At 38.4% G+C, this 19,672-nt stretch overlaps 1 protein-coding gene across 6 annotated transcripts; it reads right to left on the bottom strand.

Moving 5' to 3' along the window:
• Window positions 1–425: 425 nt before the first annotated feature.
• On the bottom strand, window positions 426–12,649 carry BTBD18 (BTB domain containing 18). 6 transcript variants are annotated; one of them, XM_087881589.1, is made up of 6 exons: window positions 12,426–12,620; window positions 10,378–10,465; window positions 9,516–9,715; window positions 7,691–7,852; window positions 1,802–3,806; window positions 426–610 (listed from the first exon to the last, which is right to left on the bottom strand). In XM_087881589.1, exons 3-6 carry the CDS (start codon window positions 9,676–9,678, stop codon window positions 577–579), a joined length of 2,364 nt encoding a protein of 787 aa, XP_087737715.1. In that variant the 5' UTR covers window positions 9,679–9,715; window positions 10,378–10,465; window positions 12,426–12,620; the 3' UTR covers window positions 426–576. The 6 variants fall into 6 exon arrangements, with proteins under 6 accessions (XP_087737715.1, XP_087737716.1, XP_034276207.2 ...); XM_087881590.1 differs by lacking the exons at window positions 10,378–10,465; window positions 12,426–12,620 and adding an exon at window positions 12,636–12,649; XM_034420316.3 differs by lacking the exon at window positions 10,378–10,465 and having other exon boundaries at window positions 12,426–12,614.
• Window positions 12,650–19,672: the final 7,023 nt, after the last annotated feature.

Raw genomic sequence — 19,672 nt, 5'->3', positions numbered from 1 at the left:
GCATTGTTTTCTTTTTTTAATTGACTAAGGAATCAGTCAAGTTGGAGTATCCAAACTATTCTGCAGGGGGGCCATAAATTGCTAATTACACTCTAAACCTATTTTTTTCTTCTGATTAAAGAAGATTAAATACAGCAACTAGTTTTCATTTTTTACTTTTCCTTTTAATTATCCTGTATTACTGATAGCAGTCCTCAGCCTTTGAAGTTTTAATATTTAATCCACATGCTTTTCCCTATGCACAAAATACCTGCTCAAGATCATTAACTTTACTGTTAACTTCTAGTTTACTATGCTGACTTTATCAATCTTCCCTATGCTGCCCAACAACATGTAGTATTTGTGTGTATTCATTACTTTATTTCCTTTAGCTATAGTTAACCCCACAAGATGGCTTCAGTGTAAATATGATACAAAGTACCAAGAAAACTTAACAGTTTTTATTTGAACAAGTTACAACTCAATATTTATTATTCCAGTCTTTGTGCCATCTACTCTTCAGAATGTTCTGCATACATGAAGAGCTTTGGGTTGTGAGAGAAGGAAGTATTTGGCACAGCTTCGTGGAGGTATAGGTCATTGCACTTGAATACACTTCTCTGTGAAGAAGCTGCAACACAAGGGAGATGGTTTCAATGAAAAACAAGCAACTTGGCAATTATTCTCAAGCCTCTAGGGAGCCTTCTCTTATTTAAAATACAGAAAGTCAGCAAGGCACTTAGTTCCCTATATCGGTGTTTAAATACTGCAGGCCACTTATCGGGAGAAAAGTCAGCTCAATTCAAATGGGCCATCCGGCCAAAAGTTGCAGGAGAAAGGGGTGCTGCTTACAGCAACATATTGGTTTAAAGAGAAAGATTTAACATTTACAGCAAAGCATGTACTGCTGCAAGTGTTGAGTTGGTACTGTGTGATCTCCAGTAACTGGGAAATACAGCAGTGAGATCAGCAGACCCACTGCTGGTCTTCCTAGTTCCAATCTGACCTTTAAACAAAAAAAAAATTAAAAAAAATTGAAGCATTGAACTGAAAGCCAGTACAAAGGGCAATCCTTATCCTATTGACAAGTCCTTTATATTGCCTTTGAACTGCTAACTCAATGTAGTAGCTCCCAGCTTGGGACAACAATTGTCTTAACAGCAATGAATTTTTATTTCCAGGTTTGGTTAATTCACTAGCCATTAAATAAAATGTTTTTTTTTAAATATTGAAGGGAAGCACAGGACTTAAAACAGTTGAGGACAACACTGTTTCACAACAGAGCTCTTCCCAGAAAACATAATTTTGTCCTCTGAATTATAAGTCACTTTAAACTCTGACTGGCATTTTAAAATCTTGTGTTTACTATAAGGCAATTACATTATGATATATTAAGGAAATTAAATAGAATATACTTGTGTAAAATTATTACCAGCCCCAAGATATATCTCACAATATAAAACATTACTTTTCACAGAAGTAATGCTGTTAATTTCCTGTAGGTTACCTATCCCACAAGAGGCCAGAAGAACCCCAGCATCCTGGAAGGGTGGCCTGTACGCAAGGATTAGATTATAGCAATGTCACAGTCATGATTTAATGAGGCTGAGAATTGGTGATAATGTAGCAGCCTCTCCCCAGTTTGATTTTAAAGGGGGCTTTTCCATCATCTGATCAAAATACTCAAAAACATTATGGAATCTATTAATTGCTTTTTGTGGAAGATTCCTTACTATTTGCCATGGAATTTTAAGTGCAATATTGTCTGCTAGCCCACCTCACCAAGTAGTCAAAGTAATTCCTTGCCACTACTTGCACTCACTAGTTCAGAACATCCACCTCAGTTTCAGATATAGGAGAAGGATCTGGCCGGACACATTCATCAATATCAAGAAAGAAGTCCTCTATCCCACCAACGTCTATGGTTTCTTCTTCTAGGCTGGATAAGAAAGATGACAGCTTGCAGTCCATGTTGTGCTGCACAGGATTGCTCAGAACAGCTTCAGTAAGTGACTTTGTTTCTGTATCTGAGATTCCCATATCGTAAGTTAGAGGTCCTTGGTCCTCATCACCCATCCAAGTGACAGGCAAAGGCTCAGCAAATTTTGCAGTCCCATTTGTGGATTCCGACAGCTGACACTGAGCTGTTGCCCAATCCCCCAACTGGGGAGAGGCTGACCTGGACAAGGAAAGGCAGTCACCATTAGGCTCAGGTGTTACAAGCGGAAGACAGTTAAGGACAGGATCCAGCAAAGAGCTCCCATTTGTTGAGTCACCAGCTTCACTAATTTTTATCTTGTCCAACTGTGGACCTACTGTACAACATCTCTCTTTTTCTTCAATTTCAACATTTCCCGGGACATTCTCATTTGCCTGGGGTGAAGAATGCAGGCTTTGTGTAATAGTGGTGCTCTGGATTCCTCCAGTGGCATCCTCCTCAGCCAGCAGCAAGTCTAGCATTTGTTCCAACTCTCCAGCGGAAGCAAGGTTATCATACTGCTCTTGCTCTTCCTTGATCAGATGATCCAGCAAAAATGCCTCCATATCACAATGATTCCCAGCAGCATCAGCTCCTTCATCCAAAGCCACTTTCTCCTCAAGTAGTTCTGGCTGTTGTTTTATCACACTCTTTTCAGGATCCGATGCAGCCTCAGCAGTTGCAGGGAGCAGTTTAGGAGACCAGGCCAACTGCTGCACATCATCTACTTCTGGTTTAGGATGTCTGGGTTGAGATTGGAAGCCCTCATCTTTCAAAGTATGCACACTGTTTTGCACCACCGTCGGCTGCACAGCAGGCAATTCGTGCACCACTTCCCAGCAGCTGCCATTGATAACTTTTCTGAGCTTTACCCGGCTTATGTGACCTATTTCTTGGGGAATGTTTGGGCAGGATGTTGGATCACTGGAGCTGCGCTTTCTGCCTTTAGATTTTGGAGGAAGAGGGGCACTTCTGAAGCCACAAAAATGGTTATTATCTTCTTTTTTCGCCTCATCCTTGACAGGACATTTTTGTCTCCAGAGACGTTTAACAGACCTTGGTGATTTGCTGGATGTCACAGTGCAATGGTCTTTGGTGGCACAAGACGTAGACAGAGGTGCCAAAGAAAGCTTTGGACGGCTGAGCTTTATCTTTTTTGAATTCTGCAAACTGGCTCTAGTGTGTGTATCTCCAGTCTCAGTCTCCTTTCTGTGCAGACCACCATTCTCATTGCTGCCCATTATATTGCTTATTGTGCCTGGAGGGCGTTTTTTAACTTTTGTTTTCAGGGGATCAGCAGTAATTGTTTGGCTTTTTGAAATCTGTTTGTCACTACTCAGCAATGCTGTAGTAAGCTTTTGCTTCTTTACATCCTTCTGATCAGTACTGTTGTGGCTACTTATTTCTTTGGAGCATGGTATAAAATTACTGGCGGGTGTTGCTTGCTTGCCTGCAGCTACCCAGGATGTCAAGCTACCTCCAGAGGGAGCAGAAGAATGAATTAAACTTGTCTCTGATCTGGTCATTGGACTGGTTATCTGCAAACAGTTCCTGTTTAATCGCCGGCCCAGGTTTTTTTTTACTAACTTTCCTCCCTCTAACTGTAAAGAATCAAGTTCCGACACCTGAAGTTGTCGTGCAGCTGCAAGAATATCCTGAGCTTCTTCCCGGGACACCTCCATTTCAGATGTATAGAGGAAATCTACCAATTTACGCAACGTCCCAATTTTCAGCCCCCGAATTTCCAGCACCACCTTGTGTCCCTTGGGGGGCATTTCTCGCTCCAACTGCTCTGTGAAGAAAGGGCTGCAGGCCGACAGGATGCAACAATGAGCTGGAACGGCTTCGCCTACAAAGAACACCATTATTAGCAGGTACTTTACCAGTGGACCATCAATTTTGACTGAAGATGTTCTCCATGGGTTAGCCTTCAAATTTTCCCACGGTCAATATATATAATGTCAGGAGAATGAGAATTGTACTGGGTCAGGGCAAAGACATATCTAGTCCTAAATTCTATTCATAGGGCAGCTAATCATAAGCACTTTAGGAAGACTATTTTACTTGCCCTGGCAAGAAATGGAAGGCGCATGCTAACTCAAATGCACCTTGAAGCAACATCTTCCCCATCAACTGTCTTTGCTCCCTTTTTCTGACAGAACAGAAGTGCAAAGAAGTGGAAGGGCAGGGTATCAGAGAGGAATCTGGACTTCAGGGTAGATGAAAGGGCCTGGTCCATTCGCCAGTTATTGCCATTCCCAGTGCATAGATCACTGATCATAGATGGTTTATATTTTAAGCATGCTAACTTAAATAATGTATCAATTACGCTTAAGTATTAAGTATTAAACTGCTTTTTTCACATGTTAATTTAAAATAGTTGTACTTTTAAAACAAAGTTGCAAGAACAGGGTTCCTTGAAAGGGATATTTTAGCTTATTCTTCCTTTTACATCAACTTACTGGGTAGTGTTAAAGTATACATTTTAATAAACAAAACCATACCTGCATCTTTCCTAACTAAATTTGCTTAGAGTTCTTAAGTTTGTAAGGCTTCTTTAAGGCAAATGCTCAGCAATTTGGTCTAGTTATTTGGGGACAATTGAGTAACAAAAACAATTGCAAACTGTACAAACTACCATTATGTGTTTTATTCACAACTAACAAGATATTAAACAAATCCACAGGCATGCCCAAGGCAAAATTAAGCACCTCAAATGGCTCCACAGATTTCAATGGAAGAATTCAACACAAATACAAATAACAAGTAGCAGGGGCAGCACTCCAAATAACTTCCCTGGATCTATCACACTTTTTTTTTTGTGCAAAATTTCACTATGGTTAAATGTTTCAAGTGCCAAGGCTTAATACAGATAATCTTCAATTTACAACCACAATTGAGCCCAAAATTTCTGTTGCTAAGCAAGACAATTGTTAACTGAGTTTCACAACCTTTCTTGCCACAGTTGTTAAGTGAATCACTGCTGTTGTCAATAACAGTGTTATAAAGTGAATCTGGCTTTTCCATTGATTCTGCTTGCCTGGAGGTCGCAAAGTGATCATATGATCCCAGCGCACTGCAACCATCATAAATAGGAGCCAGTTGCCAAGTTTCTGAATTTTGCTCACATAACTATGGGGATGCTGCAACAGTCATAAGTGTTAAAAATGATCATGTCATTTTTTTTCAGTGTCATTATAACGTTGAACAGTCATTAAACGAATGGTTGTAAGTCAAGGACTACCTGTACTCTATTCCTAGTCAGAACTCAACTTCCATATTGCAAGCCTCTTTACTTAAAAGGGATGAAAGAGGGAACTTTCCACCTCTACAGATAGTTCTCAACTTACAATCACAATATTGGTCACTGAGCAAAGAAGTTATTAAGTGAGACATATTATTGCTTCCCTCAACCACAATCATGACACTCACAGTTGTGGTTGTTAAGCAGATGGAGTAAAAGTGTTGCCTGCTTGCAGGGCTAAATTCCCCTGGCAGCTTTCAGCCAGCCCTGAGATGAGAGGAGAATCCTGTTGGCAGGAAGCAGCAACTTGCAACCTTCCCTTCTGCTGATTTCCCCACTGACTCCCACAGTGGATGGAGAGGAGGGTTTATCTACAATCCTGAAGATCTGAGCTCTGTTCCTGCAGCCCAGTGAAGGAATAAAACCCCCTCCATCCAAGGCTCCTTATGTGGTGATGCAGTGGTTAGAATGCAGTATTGCAAGCTAATTCTGCTAACTGCCAGCAGTTTGATCCTGACCGGCTCAAGGTTGACTTAGCCTTCCATCCTTCTGCGGTCGGTAAAATGACCCAGATTGTTGGGGGCAGTATGCTGACTCTGTAAACCGCTTAGAGAGGGCTGTAAAGTAATATGAAGCGGTATAGTGCTATTCTGCCTGCTTAACGGCTGGAGAGATTACTTAATGACCATAACTGGAAGTGCCTGGATTGTGATCATCGAGCTAAACAGTTGGACAGGCATCTCGCCTAATGACTATTTTGCTCATTGACTGAAATTCTGGTCCAATTGTAGTCATAAGATGCATGATGCAGTGGCAATTTGGTGGAAGGACAAAGTATTCTAAGTTCTATTTTTCTTCAATCTAATAGCCTATGGATATGGTTGAGGAATTCTGGGAGTCACAGTCTAAGGTGCATCAAACTGGGTGAGGATGGATTCACAGGCGATTTCATATTACCGGTACTTCAAATTTCAAGGCAAGTCATGGCACTGAAAACAGGATATTCATCATATTCCACATTAAATTACTGCAGTAACAAAATGAATAACAGACATTTTGGATAATTATTAGAACTATGCGGGTATCAGTACGCTGACGACACCCAGCTGTACATCTCCATCCCGGATCACCCCAACAATGCCCTTGAAGTGATGTCCCGGTGCCTGGAGGCCGTATGGATCTGGATGGGGAGGAACAGGCTCAGGTTCAACCCATCCAAGACCGAGTGGCTGTGGTTTCTGACGTCCCGATATAGTCAGTTGACGCCATCACTGACTATTGGGGGCGAATCATTGGCGCCCACGGAGAGGGCTCGCAACTTGGGCGTCCTCCTGGATTCACGGCTGTCTTTAGAAGAGCACTTGACGGCCGTGACCAGGAGGATTTTTCATCAGGTTTGCCGGATTCGCCAGTTGCGTCCCTTTCTGGATCGGGACTCGTTACGCACGGTCACTCACGCCCTTGTCACCTCCCGCCTGGACTATTGCAACGCTCTCTACATGGGGCTCCCCTTGAGGAGCACCCGGAGGCTCCAACTGGCGCAGGGTGCGGCCGCGCGGGTGGTAATGGGAGCGACATGGCGTTCTCATGTAACACCCCTCCTGTGCGAGCTGCACTGGCTCCCGGTGGTCTTCCGGGTGCGCTTCAAGGTTTTGGTTACCACCTTTAAAGCGCTCCATGGCTTAGGACCTGGGTACTTGCGGGACCGCCTACTACCACCAATAGCCTCCCACCGGCCGGTACGCTCCCATAGAGAGGGGCTCCTCTGGGTGCCGTCAGCCAAACAATGCCGACTGACGACCCCCAGGGGGAGAGCCTTCTCTGTGGGGGCACCTACTATCTGGAACGAGCTCCCCCCAGAGATACGGAGGATCCCGGATCTGCGCACCTTCCGCCGCGCTTTAAAGACCTTACTATTTCACCAGGCCGGCCTGGCCTAATTTTCCCCCTCTTTTATAAAAGATTTTTAATTTTTAAATATCTTTTAGTATTTTATACATTCAATTTTAAATTGGTTTTAAAAGTTTGGGGTTTTAAATTTGTCGGGGCCAAAATTATTTAATTTGATTTTATTCTACTTTTAAATTTTGTATGTGTTTTATTGTTTGGCTGTGCACCACCCTAAGTCCTTCGGGAGTAGGGCGGTTAGAAATCAAATCAAATAAATAAATAAATATGCATATCCTGTAAAAGTAGCACTCTGCACTAAACCAAAGCTATTGCTTTTTATCCAACAAAGCATGATAAATATACACATATATGGAAAAACATGGGATAACTTATGAAAAAAAATTGTGTGAGCCTGAAAAATAAGAATTCTCTTTTAAAAAAAAAAAAAAAAAACACATATTGCATATAGGCATCTACCATTTGAAAAACTCTTTTAGAGGACTTGCAAAGCTCTAAGAAAAATTCAGCCAAAAAATCAGAACTTGATCCTCTCTATTTATTTTAGATACCTATCTCTCATATTTTAGAAAAATTAGTACCTTCTGCTTGTAGGACAACATCACAAAATAAGTCAGCCCTTTGTTGGCGATGGAGCTGTAAGAACACCATACGGAGTAGACGAGAATTCCTATATAGAATCTTGGGATTTTTCGCTGAAGAACTCATGGTAACAGAACTTTCCTTCATTGTATACCAGATTTCTGTGAAATAAATGTTGCCCATGTTAGCACTGCAACTGAAGTCTATGCTCAATTCTCATCAGAGTTCAATAGCATTTATTTCAACTAAATTCAGAATTTAGTGGTGGCATACTACCCAGCACAGGATAGATAGATAGATCTATTGATAGATCTATCAATAGATAGATAGATCTATCGATATCGATATAGATATATACTAATATATTATCTGAGAAATATTCTAATTTTACCTCAATGGATACTTTCTGAAATACATTTTTGAACTGCCTAAATAGCTTAGTAGAAAATAGTCTTATGGATTTTTCAATCTTGCTGTTGATCATATTAAACAAAAATCCTAAAACACAGGGGCAGAACAATTCAAACTACAGGTATTATTACATCTGGTATGTAATTGCTACATTAGCAATTTCGCTAAATGTCAAACTTACTTCAATGTTTTATGAAACAAGAAGGCACTCTTAATTCAGAACCCTGGCATTCCTGGAGTAATAAGTTGTTCCAAAATGTATACCTTCACATAACCAAAACCATATTTAAAATTTACATAGAGGGGTTTATTCCTCTCATCATGCAGTTATATTTCAAACTGTGTCTAGTGTGAAAAAAATGCCACTTGTGGAAGATACATATTCTACTGCCAGGGTTATGTGGTTTATCTGGGGCAGGAGGCAGGGGCCAATAACCTCTTAGTGACACAGAACGAAGGTTTTAATGACTGTAGCTAAAACAAAAACTAAATACAGTTGATCTAAATTTGCTAAATAAAATCATGGTTATTTCCTACATATTTGATAATTTTCCTTTTCTAGTCACATTAAAAATTAGATTTTGGAGGTGTTCATGACTATGATCTTTGCACTTTGGTCTGAGCACCCATGTTTAAAGCAACTTTTGCAACTTTCATAAACTCAAAACCCCACCCAACTTTATGTGGTATATAATAAGCCACATTACCAAATGAATGTGGCCGGGGGCTATTTGGAAAGAAAATTTCAAAGAGTTTAAGGGTTGAATAAAGTACCCAAGGAATTTGTAAAGTTTAAACATTTTACCCCAAACCCACTAACAATGCAAAAATGTAACTTCATATACTGAGGAACAAAATAGGAAAGAGATAGATTGCAAGTTCTGTATTAATTTATAGTTTACAGAAGACACAAATGAACAATATGCATATAATTCAAGAAATCAGAAAAATATCAAACACTCATCAAAATCTGTTTTTAAAATAATCCTGTAACAATCAAATTAGGGAAGATATTCACTAATTTATATAACAGACTAGTTGTGCAGAATATATTTTTAAACTGATACTTCAGTAATAAAAAAAGCATTCCTTTCTATCCAAAGTTATACTATTGTTCAATGAGATGCCTTCAGCAAATACGCTAAACCATGTATTTGTTTGGGCTTAACATCTGAATTCAGCCAACTATTTTTTCCAGTTAACCAAACCATGGCTTAACATGTTTCCATTCATTGGACACATTCACATAACAGATCTTCAGAAGTCTGGCATAACTTGCAAATAAATGACCTACCTAGTAATCTGGCACCAAAAAAAGTCAGTAATTAAGCCTTGCTCTGATCATACTGAAACAGTCATTCTTGCTAGTGTTCCAGCCATCTTTCCAGCTTTGAACTATTTCCCTTTGCTCACCTTCTTGTTCCTCTCCTCCTGGATACTGGGAGTGAGAAGAGAAAGGGAAGCAGAGATGGCACAGATATACTCCCAAATTAGCAGCTGTTCTGTCTGCCTGCCTCTTTGTCCAGTAGCCAGGATTATCTTCAAAGTAGCTTTCTTTTCCAGGTACAGGTTGCATAGACAGTCCCAGGTAAGTTAAGTACCCAATAACAAACCTTAAATATAAAACACGGCTAAGGCATTTTATTTGATCTACATTTTGACTCAAGTTCAAGGTTTACATGGCATAACTTTCAATAACATGGCTCAGTAGTCATGTAGATTTATATCAGGGGTCTCCAGACTATGGTCTGTGGGCTATATCCAACCCTCTGAAAGGTTCCTTCCAGCCTGCCAGCTCTTCCCATGCGCTGTGCTCTGAACCTTTCTAAACAGCATAGGGAGACACAGCAGGACTGTAAAGGTAGTCCTTGATTTATGACCACAATTTGAGATCAAAATTTATCTTGCTAAGTGAGAAATTTGTTAAATGAGTTTTGCCCTGTTTTACTTTTCTTGCCATTTGTTAAATGGATTGCAGCTGTTAAATTAGTAACTCGTTACTAATTTAAATTAATCTTAAATTAATCTGTCTTCCCCATTGACTTTACTTGTCAGAAGGTTGCAAAAGATGATCACACGATCCTGGGGACACTGCAGCCATCATAAACACGGACCAGTTGTCAAGCATCCGAATGTAGATCACATGACCATGAGGATGCTGCAACAGTCATGTGTGTGAAAAATAGTCTTTTTTAAGTGTAAAAAAATGTTACTTTTTTTAGTGCCTTTGTAACTTCGAACGGTCATAAATGAACTGTTGTAAGTCGAGGACTACCTGTATTCACCACTGTTTAGAAAGGAAGGTAGGATTCCTTCAATTTCTCCAATGGAGGCGGGGGGGTTTGCAAGTCAGCTGGAGGATGCTGGATGAGGAAAGGGAAACATATTTCCCTTTAAAATCTTTCTTATATAATTTGTCCGTACAAGCATGGCATTGTTTCTTTGTAGTTGTCACATTTTTTTGCTGTTGTTGTGAATCATATCACACTGAGCAAAATAAAGCATTCAATTAATTAATCACTCGCTCATTTATAAAACTGAGTTTTCCCCTGGGACCTAAAATGTTTACAAATGTGGGCCTCAGACTGAAAAATTTGGAGACCCCAGATTTATATCAATGGTTATTTGGTTTAGTCAATTGGATGCTGCTCATGAACTTCCACTTTCTTTATAACTTGCTTTTTCTAAAACAAAACAAAACATAACCACCATGTCCCTCCTTCCAAATCCCATTACCTGGCATTTAATTGGCACCTGAATCTAGGAGGTATATTATTTGGATTCCCTTGTTGGCAATAATCATATCTTATGGTTTATAAATTGCATGCTAAGTGAATTAAAATTTCCTTTTTCTTGTACTCAATCGTCTGCCAGTTTCATTGCATAAACCCTCAATTTATCCTTATTTAAAATGGCTTCTTTTTTAGTCCAAGTTGTCTTACCTGTTATTTTAAATGTATAGATACTGATATGCTATGACTTTTTAGTTTAAAGGCTCCTTATTTCATATGATATAACTGATTCTAATGCTGTTGTATCAATTATTTTATTCCATCACTCTCCTGCACTTAAGAGATTGTATAATAAAGTTAGTGAATGAAAACTCCTAATTTCTTCACTATCATAATTTTTGTCATTTCATCATTCTTCCCTCCAAAATCCTCTCTTAATACTATAAACTATTAAAGAAAAGGAAAAATATTCCAGCCTTCTTGCTAATTTTCACTGCTCCTTTCTGTAGCAATTACAAATGAGGACAATGTTATATTTCCCAACCTGACTTTCTGCATACATATTTGTTTCTGATATTCTTGTTGTAACACAGATCTAGCAACTTCTGAAACAGTTCTAGATCTGTTTGCAGGTGTAAATTCAGCAAACCCAACAGCTATAATTTTGCATTTTTCCTGTCATTGGAATGCCTCTCTTAACTGGAGCCCATTCACTAAGAGGAAGCAAAATCTTCTAGACAAATGCATTAATGGTCCAAATCTCTCTTTGCTCATATTTTCATTTTAAAATCAAGAGAACTACTAGTGGGCATTAAGCAGCACTTATCTAGATTAATGCTACAATCCTGTATATGCTTACCTAAGAAAAAGAGCCACTAAATTGATTCCCAGTCAAATATTTATATGAACGCACAACTTTTTACTTTCTGGATAGAAAAAAAATCCACCAGTAATTGTGTTACATTCTTGAACCAAGTTAAGGCAATAGCTAATTATGGATGTTGTTTTTCACCACTACCCATATACCCATAATAGCTTATTTTCTATCTAAGAAACTGTATCCATGTTGGTAATAACCAGCCTAATTACAATTGTCTTTTAAATAAATTTGATGAGAGTAATATATATAGATAGATAGATAGATAGATAGATAGATAGATAGATAGATAGATAGATAGATAGATATAAAAGTGTTTCTCTCCAAAGCAGCAAACAACTCAACTTAGAGATGTATACCTTACAGCTAACCAAGTACAAAATTGTAGTACAAGGAAAGGCAGCAGCAAAAATGTAAAATAAGATGAATGGCTACATGATAATTTACAGCACCTTTCCCTTCAGGGTTGTTGGATTCCAACTCCATCATGTTATGCTGAGGATGATAGGAGTTGTAGTCAGACATACCCAGAAGGCACTTCTTGGGGAAAGACCTGTTCAAAGTTACCGGGAAAGATTCCATTTTCACGAATACTCTTTTGCCTCGATGCAACTCCTTCCCCACGTATAACTGAAAGAAGACAGTGGTCCCTTTCCCTACTCCCCTCTCTAGTCATTCATTCATTCGTGAAGTCCCACGGAAGCTTTTCCCCACCTTCACTGTGGGACCTTCCCTTTCTCGTATTTCCCAATTCCCACGCGAGCGTGGGTTTGCCTTCCAGCCGCGGCCGACACACGGACGGCGGGGCGCCCGCGACACTCGAGAGCGCGGATACCCGCACCAGCCCCTCCCCAACACCCACTCGCGCCGCGCCGCCTGGGCAACGTTCCCCAGCAGCCGAGCAAAAGCGGGGGAAAACCGTACCCGCACGCGCCGGACACGCCCCCTCCCGCCGCCTCATCTCGGAAACAGCCCTCCCATTGGCTGGAGTTCCAGCCATTAACGAGAGAGGCTGGCTTTTGGCGGGAGGAATCACGGGTTTAAAAAAAAAAAAAAGGCGAGGAGAGAGGGAGCCAAATCAAGGCTGTTTATTTTTTTTAAAGCGCTCTCCTTATAGTAGTCAAAGCTCCGCTTAGCGACTGTACGTAGTGACGTGAGGAAGGACGAATCCATAACAAAAGTGACTTTTTTTTTTTTTGCTTGTTAAAGGGGCGTTTCATCATGTGCGTTCCTTCCCGGTTTTTAACCACGATTTAGGAATGGGCTCCAGTTCTTTGCGGTTCCCGGCTATTTCTAACAAAGAAACTAAGCTGACAATATTAATTATTGTCTAATAACTTATTAAACTTGTATGCCGCCGAACTCACAACGACTCTGAGCAGTATCTGAGAATTGCAAGACGAGGTAGAAGAAAGATACCGTCTTTCTTAAATTGCTGCAGATCGGGATGAAAATGGGCAACCTCTCCAGGAGGAAAAAAAACGTATTTTTTGCAATGCAACCATGTATTTTAAAGTTAGCTGTTGCGGTTCAGCGTGTTCTGCCAGGATTCTGGCCATCTAGAAACAACATTGTCATCCATTTAGAATCAAGGTTATTCCCTTTGATATGTTGGTGATATGTTAGAATATGGATAAAGCTTTTATCTTAAACACAATTATTTAAAAACTTCATACAGACCCCAATATTAAGTAAAATATATTTAGGATACGCGCAGATAAAATTAACTATATAATAGAGAATTTCAGCATAGCAAACACCAGATGAGTTCATGCTACATAACTATGATTCCCTTAATCATGATTTATTGAATGTATACATGGGAGCATGCCAGATGCTTAATCACAGATAGCAAGCCAGTTTATGACTTAGTGGGAATGTGAACACAGCCACTTTTTTTAGTTTTATGGCTACTGAACTCAAATTTTCTTCTATTTCTCAATTTAGAAGCAAGTGATAAGATGACATTTCAATATCCGTTTCTCTCCATAAATCTCTGCTTGCTGGGCATAAAATCTGTGCACATTAATTATTTTGTTAATGACCTTAAATGTATTTAGAATGGAAGATATATGTATGTGTAATCTTTCTCTACATTATTTCAAAAAATGCAAGAAAGTTTTTATTTATTAAACTTATTTGCTACCCATCTCACCTAAAGGGAGCTTATGATCAATATGCAAGATTTACTTTCCTTATTACAAAGGAGGTTATTGTGTGGAAAACAGGAGGAGGAAGGTGTTGGATATGTTTGCCCCTTGAATTGTTTGAAAAATAGTAAAGGCTGGATATGGAGGAAGGAAGAAAAGGAAGGAAGGAAGGAAGGAAGGAAGGAAGGAGAGAAAAAGGAAGAAACAAGAAAAGAGGAAGAAAGAAGAAGAAAAGAAAATTTGGTTTTCATTTAAATTAGTGATGATACTTATGCTTTCTGATATGACTTTAAACTATCTTTTTGTTTATTTTATGGCACCCTGCCCAGAGTCCATCAGGATTGGAGCCAGTTTTATTATTGTAAAATAATTTAAATGTGCCAGTGATATGCACAGTTCCTTTCTATCCTCCTGAATATCATGCAAGCGCATGTTTGATTAGTATCATATTCCTGCTTTTTTTCCCAAAAGATTTTGGAAAATATAGATTGTAATTTCAATACCTGTTAAAACTGAATGTTCTAGGTATTGACTTTTTGACATAGAACATAAACATCTGAACTGATTTGTAAAGAAGATAGTGGAAAGAAAATATACTATTATCCTGGTATGGGTAATAATATAGTCCTCTTTTTCAAAGTTTTCAGGAAGAGTAGATAGAAACATCAGGGAGAAGTTTCCCTTATCTTCCCTTCCCTTTTACTATCCCAGCAAAAGAATTGGCATTTCTGTTTTAACATAAAACAGACTGATTCCATAAAAATTTTGAGGGTAATGCCACTGAGTCAGCATGCCACATAATATTTCCTAGTTAATGGAATGCAGACCACAGCATTTTTGTACTGTATGTATATAAAAGATTTTTCATATCAGTGATCATACAAACAATCAATGGTTTAATTAATTACAGTAGATATGCATGCAATAAAGGCATCATACCAATCAATGCTCAATGGAGATTAGCAGGCAGATTTCCAAGGGCCATTCATCTATGAATTCTTCAACAGATGATTTTTCTAATGTCAGAAATACTAGAGTTGTTCAGCCTAAATTGATATATGAGCAAAATTCAATATGTGCTGGACATTCGAGAAAGTGATTGTTGCTAAAGAAGAAGGAGAAGAAGAAGTAACTCTCCTAAAGATAGGGCTAACAATACATATGTGTCCAAAATAACACATATAGCTTTACATTGAGGAGGAGATATTGGCCACAAAATACAAGCTATTCAACATCCATTGAATACATTTTGAAAAATGAGATAAATACTTATTATTTTGCATTAAAACAGAGTCAGATTGGCTACAAAAATATAAACAAAGCAACATTTCAGTAAATACATTCATTAACTAAGGCCAAATGTGTTAGGTTTGGTTTTAGCTTTGTGTGTTGTGAAAATCCAGCCACTGTGGTTTATAAACTCTGGTATGTGGCTTACCATATTGTATGAATTCAACCAATTGTGGTTCATTCAATTAAGTCTTTTTTTAAATATATATATATATCCATGGATTTTCATGAGTTAACCCAACTGGGATTAATTTTATATTTGTATTGCAGATGGCATTTACTTTTGAATGGGGATCTTGGAGAAGGCTCAGCTTTAAGCCAACACTCTTGGGATATAATAGATTTGCAAGCATTTAGTTTCTTTTGATTCTAGTTTTAAGTGAATTTTGCCTCTTTTCAGTTTCTTTGTAGTTGGTCTGTTCATTACATTAAAATTTGGGATATTCTTGGGATTGTATGCTAGATATTAAGACATTTCACACCAAAAGTTTAGAGTTAAAGCTTTTACCAATGACATTAGAAAACATCACCACTGGCACAACAAAGAGTTCATGATTTCCCACTCTGGCATGATAATCAGCAATCAAATCAAATTCAAACCTTTATTGTCAGAGTACAACATGTGTACAATGAGATTGGCTGAGCCTCCCTTCGTGCACCTCCCCAACACAATACAACTCACAATGAAAGACAAAAAGAAAATCCCTAGGCCAGTGAATCCTACTAACAAACACTCAGTCCTATTGCATCATGTGAACTTATAGCATGTCGCGCCGGCCCCAAAAGTCAATCGTGCTATGTTGTAGAGTTATCAGGGTTGCATCTTTCACCATGCATATGTGCATGCAGGCACAATCTGTGCATGCATCCAATAATGAACATGTAAAGTTTAGCAACTGCCTTGGACAGCACCTGTTCACAATTATAATGGTAATTAAAAAGTAACTTTGCAACCAATTCTTGTTTTTATTACCTTTGCAGATCTATAAAGCAAAGGAAAACGGAAGTAAGATCATAAGCATAGTCGCAATTTCACTCAGTGACCGCTTTGCTTAATCATTGAGTAGCTGGTCCTAATTATGGTTGCTAATTGAGGACTACCTGTACACAAAGATATATGTCAAGTTATATAACCCAAGGGTTTCAGTGACTGTATACAAATGGACAGAGTGTAGAAAAATAGAAAGAACTAAAACAGTCCTTGCTTATCAACCACAATTGGGACTGGCAATTCTGCCACTAAACAAAAAAAAAAATCACATGACCATTTTATTGTTAGATGAATCACTGTGGTCATTGGGTGAGATATGTGACTGACTTGTGATTTCACTTCTGTGTCTTCATTAATTCTGCTTGCTGGAAGCTAGTTGTGAAACTTGTAAATGGTAATAACACAATTGCAGGACACTACAATGGTCGTAAATGTGCACAAGTTGCGAAATGCCTAAAGTGAAATCATGTCACCATGGGACACTGCAATGACTGTAAATGTGAGGATTGGTCGCAGAGCTGTTTTCTTTCATATGTCATAACTTCAAATGGTCACTAAACAAGGCAGCCGGTAAGTAAGGACTATTTATGGAAGTTTTAATGTAGGATTCTGAACATGATTTTGTGCATATTCCTGAAATATGATATGATATAATTTATGAGCGAAATGCAAGGATTCAGGGACACAGCTTATTCAAAAGGAACAAGCCAGCAAAGAAGGGGGAAGATATTATATATGAAAAAAGTGCATAAATGTTGATGTCCAGGAATTTTATCATGAAAAACCCCACCTTGATGGATCACCAGAAGATTGTTAGAAAGAAAAATTTTAAAGCCTCTGTCCTAATGTACGCAGGGATATATTGCTTCTAAGAGAGCAACAGTTCTTTTACTTTCCATTCTTGTAATCCAATTCCTTCCTTCTTAAAAAAACATTCTTATAGATAATCTTGGGAGAGATATGCTTGGAAAGAATTGCTTTCATTTTTAGGCAGCTCCTAAAAAGCCTGATGCTGATTCTCATTTCAAATTATCAGGTCAACAATGGGAAATTTCTTTTCTATGCAACACTGCATTTTTTCACAAGTCCTTTCTTTAGAGCCCTTAAGGAGCAGGAGCAGTGCATGGAAAACATGGGACCAGAGCAGTGGTGAAATCCATTTTTTTTTACTCCTGGTTCTGTGGGCGTGGCTTGGTGGGCATGGCAGGGGAAGGATACTGCAAAATCTCCATTCCCATCCCACTCCAGGGGAAGGATACTGCAAAATCCCCATTCCCTCCCCACTCCTGGGGGAAGGATATTGCAAAATCTCCTTTCCCACCCCCCTCTGGGGCCAGCCAGAGGTGGTATTTGCCAGTTCTCCGAACTACTCAAAATTTCCACTACCAGTTCTCCAGAACCTGTCAGAACCTGCTGGATTTCACCCCTGGGCCAGAGCCAAAATCAGATGAAGACATCCTTGTTGTCATGGATACCCCCTCTTTTTTCTTTCCTTCATTTGATTTCTCTTTTTGACATCCTCTTTTTTTCTTTTTCAAAAAAAAGAAATAGTTTTCATCAAAAAGTTGGTCTCTTACCGAAGTTTTCAAAATTAAACCCAGGGCTACCTACATGAAATGCCAGAGATTACATGTGGCACTTAGCAGCCATCCATTGCATACCTCTGTAATAAATCTGATTGACAAACATACTAAAGCAAATAAGCTCTGAGGTGCAGTTACATGAGTGCTGTTACCACCACCACTAAATAACAGTTAAAACATAATAGGCCATTGGGGAAAAAAATAAATTGAACCTGGAAATTATCTTTTTTCTATCTAATAACACTTCAGTTTACAAAACACTGTCCTTTCTTCATAGTGGAATCTGCTGTCATTGCATTAGGAAGCCAGACTCAAGAACAGATCAACAAATGGACAAAACTATGATTCTTTTGTATATGCCAAAAAAAGCCTACCAATAAACATTGTAAAACTCGCTTTGTTAGTTTTCCCTAGAGAATATTTTGTTCATGTCCTTTATGTATCAGAATCTTAACATCTTTCTCGGGATTAATTATAATGCATATTCTTAATGTACTTTAACTTTTGGATGAGGTTTTTGGTAATTACCTTCTGAAGTTTAAGTTTCAATACTGTTGTAGTATTGTATCTACATCAATAGAAAACTGTTCCTGAGATGAATTAATAAAAACTCCCCAACAGATGGCACATAAATTTACTTCATACAGAACACTCACCATTCTTCAAACAGAAAAAGTACACACTATGGTCTTTCCTGCAAGGCCTCATTCTTAACACAGTACAATCATTTGTTGTTTGATTGTTTCTATAAGGTAGTTATGTATATTGTGCTGCCATAAGGGTTTTCTGACTCAACAGCTAAGTGGGTCAAAAGCAGGTACAGACATGAAAATAGAAACAAAACAGTAGCGTGTGAAAAGCAGAGAAACTGAACTCACAAAAATTAACTACTTACTGAAGTGCAAGAAATACACTATTCAGTCTTGTGGGGAGTCAGCCTTTCAACAAACTTGCTGGATTGTAGCACTACAGAAGCAATTGTAGACAGAAGATAGAGATGTTGGCATGTTAAAGCAGCTTGAGTTTAAATGTAGCAGAATGTTATTGCTGTTCAGTTACAATTGAAAATATTTATAAAATTCAGGTGGAAGCTACAGCCACTGAACCATTAAGTCCATGCAAAATTAAAGCAAACTAAGCTTATTTTAATATTACAACTCCCCCTCCCCGTACTGTAGTCTTAGAGAATGCTAGCATCACAATCTAACAAGGTAAAGTATTACCGGTATGTTTTTATTTATTTTATATCTTACTTCCCTGTTCTGCTCAGTATTGGAGAGAATGTATAACAGCCCAATTATACTATTTCTTGGTAATCAGCAAGCAATAATAATAGATATAGCAGCAAAATATTTTTAAAGTGCCACTAGAAAGATAATTCCTATTTTCTGTTTTATTGCAATAACAATGCCGAACTTAAAAACAAACATTTCTACCTTTTTTGCCCTTACGCAAAATGATCTTGTGATATTACATAATAACAACCTTGAAGAGACATTTCTTCCTACAATACTTGAGAAATATCTACTGCATGATTAGTAAGAAATAATAATAACAATAGTAATAGATTCTGAGCATAAATTAACTACATTTTTGTGACCAGCTGCAGAAGGCTGAATTTTCCATACAAGACTGAAAGCATGTTATATCTTAACATCTTAACAATATGAGGATATTTTTAACTAGGGTAAATCCTGCACACAAAAAATGATATGTTTAAATTTGGTTAAAGCAGAAATATATTTCTAATATAGCTAAATCTAACAGATGAGGTAAGGGGGCAAAAGAAAGTAAGAGCAAAAGAAACTATATCATATTTATGTATCCATCATCTTTATTATTATTGTTATGAGGGAAGACTGAAGGATTAATTAGGGGGGCTTGAAGAGGATGGATGTCCCCTTTATTTACAACCAGACTGCTTAATTAACCCCAAGAGATGCCAGT

Source organism: Pantherophis guttatus, chromosome 1 (assembly GCF_059756535.1).
Source record: "Pantherophis guttatus breed Tessera chromosome 1, ASM5975653v1, whole genome shotgun sequence".
NCBI classification, from domain to species: Eukaryota; Metazoa; Chordata; class Lepidosauria; order Squamata; family Colubridae; genus Pantherophis; species Pantherophis guttatus.
Note: the sequence above shows the minus strand (reverse complement) of the source record. Positions and strands in the feature narration are given on the sequence as shown.

What these genes read in the sequence shown, in the direction of transcription:
- BTBD18 (XM_087881590.1), bottom strand. Translation starts at nt 9,678, where the DNA reads ATGCAACCTGTACCTGGAAAAGAAAGCTACTTTGAAGATAATCCTGGC. An exon ending in AGGAGGAGAGGAACAAGAAG is followed by an intron (nt 7,853 to 9,515) that starts GTGAGCAAAGGG and finishes TTTATTTCACAG; the next exon opens with AAATCTGGTATACAATGAAG. An exon ending in TGTTGTCCTACAAGCAGAAG is followed by an intron (nt 3,807 to 7,690) that starts GTACTAATTTTT and finishes TGTTCTTTGTAG; the next exon opens with GCGAAGCCGTTCCAGCTCAT.